The sequence below is a fragment of the Acyrthosiphon pisum genome, chromosome X, assembly GCF_005508785.2.
Source record: "Acyrthosiphon pisum isolate AL4f chromosome X, pea_aphid_22Mar2018_4r6ur, whole genome shotgun sequence".
Lineage (NCBI taxonomy): Eukaryota > Metazoa > Arthropoda > Insecta > Hemiptera > Aphididae > Acyrthosiphon > Acyrthosiphon pisum.
Window position 1 is genome coordinate 2,553,792 of NC_042493.1, and position 6,496 is coordinate 2,560,287.

At 32.6% G+C, this 6,496-nt stretch overlaps 2 protein-coding genes across 2 annotated transcripts; both read left to right on the forward strand.

The window, feature by feature from the left end:
* Positions 1 to 559: 559 nt before the first annotated feature.
* LOC100575159 lies at positions 560 to 2,748 on the forward strand. Its single transcript, XM_008180165.3, has 2 exons — positions 560 to 930; positions 2,104 to 2,748. The coding sequence occupies exons 1-2, from the start codon at positions 706 to 708 to the stop codon at positions 2,677 to 2,679; spliced, it is 801 nt and encodes a 266-aa protein (XP_008178387.1). The 5' UTR covers positions 560 to 705; the 3' UTR covers positions 2,680 to 2,748.
* Positions 2,749 to 4,655: 1,907 nt separating this feature from the next.
* LOC103307837 (piggyBac transposable element-derived protein 4-like) lies at positions 4,656 to 6,200 on the forward strand. The gene is made up of 3 exons (XM_008180185.1): positions 4,656 to 4,839; positions 5,373 to 5,834; positions 5,932 to 6,200. Exons 1-3 carry the CDS (start codon positions 4,656 to 4,658, stop codon positions 6,198 to 6,200), a joined length of 915 nt encoding a protein of 304 aa, XP_008178407.1.
* The last annotated feature ends 296 nt before the right edge of the window (positions 6,201 to 6,496 follow it).

Here is a 6,496-nt window from a genome sequence, read left to right on the forward strand (position 1 = left end):
TATTTTATATTGTTATTATATTTTATTATAGCATGTAAGTTGAATTAATATTGTAAACTACAACAAAATTACTAAAATTGTTAGTAATTAAAATCCCATTTTTAGCGGTTTTTTTTTAATTTATCGGTGTTTTTTCCTGCGGCATTAAATAACTATAGAGAAAATCGAAAAATGACTCCTCTAAAGTACCATATTGATTCAATTTTCTAAAAGATAAGATATTATATGTTGAAATCGAAGCATTCCTTCTGGTATAAATTTCATATGTAGGATTAAAAAAATAATAAACACCATTGTAAAAACACTAAATCCGTCCCCTGCTCAGAATCTAATAATATAAATACAAATTATTTGGCAATGTTGGTAATATTTTTCTCATATTTTAGGATTCTAATAAAAATATTATGTGATATGTATTCAGATGCATCTATATATATATGTATCCATATCCATATCCATATCTCTTCTTTACATCACTTCAATATTCAAGTAAACTCTATTTAGGAGTAAAGAAGAATTACTAGTTTAATAAATAATCGTCTGATTTAAATATGCAAAACTACACTACATAGCAACCACCATCAAAATACAGTTAATTAAAACATATGTTGTATTGAATTTTATTTCTATAAAATTATAAAAAATCCCGATTCTACACATAATTAAAAAGTTTACTTGTACACTACAAATAGAGAATTTCATAAAATGGACCAGCGAACCAGAAATATTGGAGCGTGTTGCCGGGATGAGTCCAAAATTGTTAGATGCGCGGTTACCGCATTGGAGAAGATGAGGGATTACTTGTTCGAAACATCTGTATGTCAAGATGCAGAAAATTCGAGCACTCCAGGGGACTACGGTTGCGTGACCGACTGCAAGAAATACACAACCCAGGAATGTCCATTTCGAGGAACCGGAATGCCACCTAATGTAAGTAATATTTGAGAAGGTTAAGGATACATTAACAATGTTACTATCTCTAGATAGTGCAAATTATAAGTTCAATGTGTGGCGTAAATTAGCATATTGTAACGGATAGTATCCGTTTACTCACAACACATAAATATCATTATATATGAATAGTTAAATTCGGCATAAGCGATTAGGTAAACGACCTCCTTAAACAATTTGGCAATAGTCAAATTGCAAATATGCAATTACAATAAAAGGTTAAAGGGTTAGTAATCATGTAGTCAAAATAACCGAGTGATTAATCACGAGCCATATTAAAACACAAATCACGTATCAGTTGTCAGGATATTGGGATTGCCAAAAGCCACGAGTAGATGTACGTATATATATGTATATGTACGCAACTATATAGACCAGGATGTGTTAACTGATAAATAATTAGCGATTTGCAGAAGAGATGACTTTCTGCACAACAACACAGATAATCAATTAGCTGTCAGAACATTATAGCGAATACTCAGATTAGATAGGAATATTGCAAGTGCATAGGTTGAGTCGATGGTCACACAGACCACATCCGTTAGAGACAAGATAGCGTATCGATAGGCAGGGGGAGCAGGGACCCGAATATAAAAGGGAGCCCGAAACAGCCTGTATTCAGACGTGTCTACTCCAGAGCACAACAAGCACCTTCACGTCACTCTGTGTAGTAACTTGTCATTTGGACTTAGACAAAATTACTGAAGACCATTTTAATAAACTACAAAGTATCTTTTCATCTGTCTACATTTATTTATAAACTACCCTGTCAACATCTTCATCATCAACACAAGTGGTCTTGCTTCCTGCAAAATCATAATATACTCGTAGTCAGCGGCTATCAGAATATCACTCTGACCAGCCCCAACGACGAGAATATTACAATATTTATGATGTTATTATATACACTTATGTGTTGGTAATAATAGCATAACTGAGTACCATAGGGTCAAGTAAAATTTAACCCCTATAGACTTTTTTCCTGATATAGATAGGTAATTGTATTTTCAAAAATAAAACAATTCATAGGTTTTCTTATTTTATTAAGTGAACTTCTATTATTTTCAATTGGTGAATACTGCAGCTGTCTGCCTGTGTGTATCATTTGTTTTGACTTTCTCAAATAGCAACTGTCATGGTGTGCTGTTACAGCTAATGCGGACATTCTGTGTGAATAAGAAGAAGTTGGCGATCGGCCGACTGGGTCCGAACATGATTCGACTTCTGCCCGGCCAGGTTGGAGTAGCCGGTGACCGTGCCACGTTCCACTTGGGTCACCTAGGCAGAAGAAAGACCTCTATCGTCAAGACCACTACAACTGAGAACAATGGCCAATCGGTTGCGCCGACAGCCATCGTTGTGGACCGACCGACTGCCACAAAGTACATCAACACTCAACGCAAGAGGACAATGCAAGTATTGCCAGCGGTTCCGGTGTCCGCCAATAATCTGGCAGTCGGCCCAGTCACTGGGTTACCTGTGGACGACAAGGAGCATGTTTTTGTTTTGCGGCTATCCAAGGCGTACGAAAACCCCACCGACGTAGCCTGCTTGCAAGTTGAAATGCGTCTGCCTAACCCCCCGCTGGATATAAAGCGCACGGATGCCGAGACGCAGTTTTTGAATGATGACGTAACGACCACCGTCGTGACCACTGGTGGAAAGAAGAGATCAAAAAAGGGTTCAAGAAAAGGATCGAGAACAGCATCAAAAAAGGGGAAAAAATGAAGGCCCTGATTTTATATGATACCGTACACCACCAAAAGCACAAATTAAATGTGTTATTGCACTATTTTATGACACGTTTTATTTTATTCACTTTACCACAAAATACATACGGTATATCTCGAGGAAATGCTATATCGATTCCCCCAGTACAAGGTTATTCTAGAAAAGTGAAATCGATAAAAATTATTAAATGAGATAAAAAAATATATGTTTTAGGATTTCACAATAAGAAAGCTGTGATATGATTGAGATTCATTTTCTTTGAAATCTAGATGTTCTAGAAAACTGAGAAGAGTATGTGAATGAAATCAATGAGATTTTGCTACAATTGAAAAGTAGTCCAGGATTAGTGAAATATAATATTAATGTAATATCTAACTAACTACTAATAAGCATTAATTAACAAAAACGTTAAGGTTTCGATTATTATTTACGTGTTAGTATAAATTAGTTTAAGAATTGTAAAATAGGTGCATACTATTGGTAATTATTTGAATTCCAAATAATGTTTAGATTTCTTCAGTCCATGATAAAAAACTTATAAGTAGCAGCGACAATCACCTAAATTGTCTATGGATGTCATAGTAGAATTTGTATAGGGTGAAGGGGTTACTGGGTCTCGGTTGTGGATCCAGACTTGTAAGTACAAAGAATTTTCACTATAAAGATAAAATACGATTATAAAATTATTGAAAATTTAATAGAAGACTCCTAATATATTGTTTCAAAGGTAGATAAAAAACATTAAAAATCCGTTGTCACAATTTTTTTTTTAGCATTTAAAGTTTACATTTTGACAAATTACGTAAAAATCACGAAAATGTGCAAATTATTTTGAGTTAGAAATTTTTAAATCTAACATTTGAAATTGTAATACAAGATTCCTCATAAGTAGAGTTAGGATGTTGATGATATAAAAAACATACAACATAGCAGATGAAAAATATTGAAATTACATAGGGACAATTTTTTTTTTTTATAAGCATTTAAAGTTTAAATGTTAAAAATGTATAAAATGTTCAACTTTTATAGCTAAGGATTGGAAATTTAAAACAAGGTTCCACGTAAATAGTTTATAAATTATAATATATAAATTACTTTATTCACAATAATATCATCAAATATTCTTAGTATAATATCATATGTAGGCTGACTAACCGTCTTTGCACAAAATCGTTTTTCTTATACAATGATATATCATTCATAGGCGCAAATAGCGTTTGAGATTTGTGGGGCTAATAGGGCCTTACTTTGATAATATTGAATAAGCTTAAAACAAAATGTAGGAAATGTTTGGGAGGGCTTAGCCCCTAAATCCCCCCACTATTTGTGCCCATGATATCATTGGATTCAAATTTAACACAATCCATTGCAGTGACTCACTTGTAACCTACTGTACAGCAGAGCGACACCCACTTGCCCACCTTTTTTTTTAATTACAATGATTGATAATTTTCGAGATTTGAAAAATGTTGTAAAAGTTTGATCTTTAACACGTTTGCTGCGGGATAACGCCTTAAGGCGTCATTTATACATTTATTTTCAACTATTTTTAATTTTATTAGCGTTGCGTTTTAATCTTTTTTTTTTCGCCAGCGTTGTTCAGTACATATTACTGTATATGTGTGTGCAATCCGTATCTCAATTTTTCTATTTTTAGGTCTACGATAAGTCTTGAACGGGGAATACTTTTATATTATTATTTCATGTTATTTTAGCATTACTTTATCAGTTTTTCGCGTGTGGTCGACTGTGTAATACGTAATTATAACTGTTCGTGATTCGACTGTAAAATACGTAATTATTACTATCCGTTAATTGACGATTTAATTGACGTATTTTATAACTTATTTTTTTACAATATGAGTAATAAATTGAATGATATGAATCGGGGATATGAAATCAAAATTAAACAGATGATTTTCTAGTCCGAAAGTAATGAGGATTTTGAATTTTCTGACTCCGGCAGCGATTATATGGCTGAAGCTTCTTCTCAGGTTGCAAATGATTCTGAAAGTTCCGAATTTTCCGATATTGATGTTGATGTGAACGATACAGGTAATATACAAAATACTCCTACACAATCATGGTTTGAAGAAGAAACTGATATGCCTGATTTTAATTTTACAAAACATAATGAATTACTGGTTCCAATACCAGGTGAAGGAAATCCTATAGATTTTTTTTCTTATTATTCGATGAAGATTTCATTAATTTATTGGTCGATGAAACTAACAGTTACGCTGAAAAAGAGTTTTCACGTATTGGTCATTATCTGAGCTCACGCATATCGACGTGGAAACCTACGGATAAAGACGAAATGCTGACTTTTTTAGCTCTGATTATTCATACTGGTACGATAAAGCTAAATAGATTGAACGATTATTGGAACAATCACCATCTGTTTAATATAATTTGCTTTTCAAATTATATGAGTAGGGATAGTTTTTTAGTAATAATGCGCTGTTTTCATTTTGCTCCAAATATTGATGATCAAGCACAACCTTTAGATCGCTTGTACAAGGTAAGACCATTAATTAACTATTTTAATAATAAAATTAAAACTATATACTATCCAAAAAAAGAGCTTTCACTTGACGAATCGATGGTTTTGTGAAAAGGACGTCTTGTTTTTCGGAAATACATTCAAAATAAGCGCCATAAATATGGCATAAAACTATATATGCTTACAGAACCGGCTGGTTTAGTTATAAAGTTTGCTGTTTATACTGGAGTATTTGATGATATGGGAGAACAAGGTCATGCTTCTAAAGTAGTTTTGCATTTGATGTCTGAAAAATTAGAAAATGGTCACTCCTTGTATATGGATAACTTTTATAACAGCTTTGATTTGGCAACTTCATTAATTCAGAAAAATACGTACTGTACCGGAACGTTGAGATTAAATAGGAAAAATACTCCAGTAGAAGTGAAACAGGCAAAATTGAAGAAATACGAAACTATTGCTAGGTATTCAAATAGCGTGGTAATTAAAAAGTGGAGAGACAAAAGAGAGGTCACTTATATATCAACAAAATTTAAAAACAACCTGGTAGTTTCTACAAATAAACGTGGCTATAATAAAATTAAACCAGAACCTATCGTTAACTATAACAAGTTTATGAGTGGAATAGACCGTCAGGACCAAATGCAAAGTTATTATCCTTGCACTAGAAAAACGATTCGATGGTACAAAAAAATTGGGATACATACTGTACAAATGTTGTTAATTAATTCATTTTACTTATATAGGTATGCCATTATACGACTACCGTTTATCTGTATTGAGCGTTCTTCTACCAAAAATTCCAAAACCAAGATTATTACCGTCAAAAGTGAATCATTTACTAAAAAAACACGGAGTTGGAAAAAATGGAAGAGCAATAAGAAAAAGTTGTCAACTATGTTATACACAGAAGATTCGAAAAGATACGGCATATTTTTGTGATGCTTGCCCAGAAAAACCCAGTATGTGTCAACAACCATGTTTCAATACTTTTCATTCAAGAATAAATATTTAGTACAAGTAACTCATAAGTAGATTAGGTTAGTATTAAGTATAAAATTTCAATACTATTTAAGTTTTTTATTAAAAGTAAAAATGTGCTTATAAAATATTTGATAAGTTGTACACAATTGTTTTATAACTAATATCAGTGCCGTAGCCAGAAAAAAATGTTGGGGGGGGGGAACTTAATTTATTTTCTCTAGCCTTTAAAATACTAGAATATCTAATTATGACCCCTTTGTTCATAAAGTGTATCTACTACTCGTTTTATGACTATATTATATTTATGTTAACAAGACTATGGTACCT

Excerpts from the sequence above, each read along its gene's own strand:
- LOC100575159 (XM_008180165.3), top strand. The coding sequence starts at position 706 with ATGGACCAGCGAACCAGAAATATTGGAGCGTGTTGCCGGGATGAGTCC. Across the intron at positions 931-2,103 it reads GAACCGGAATGCCACCTAAT|CTAATGCGGACATTCTGTGT; the intron begins GTAAGTAATATT and ends GTGCTGTTACAG.
- LOC103307837 (XM_008180185.1), top strand. The coding sequence starts at position 4,656 with ATGGCTGAAGCTTCTTCTCAGGTTGCAAATGATTCTGAAAGTTCCGAA. Across the intron at positions 4,840-5,372 it reads ATTACTGGTTCCAATACCAG|AACCGGCTGGTTTAGTTATA; the intron begins GTGAAGGAAATC and ends ATATGCTTACAG. Across the intron at positions 5,835-5,931 it reads CCGTCAGGACCAAATGCAAA|GTATGCCATTATACGACTAC; the intron begins GTTATTATCCTT and ends TTACTTATATAG.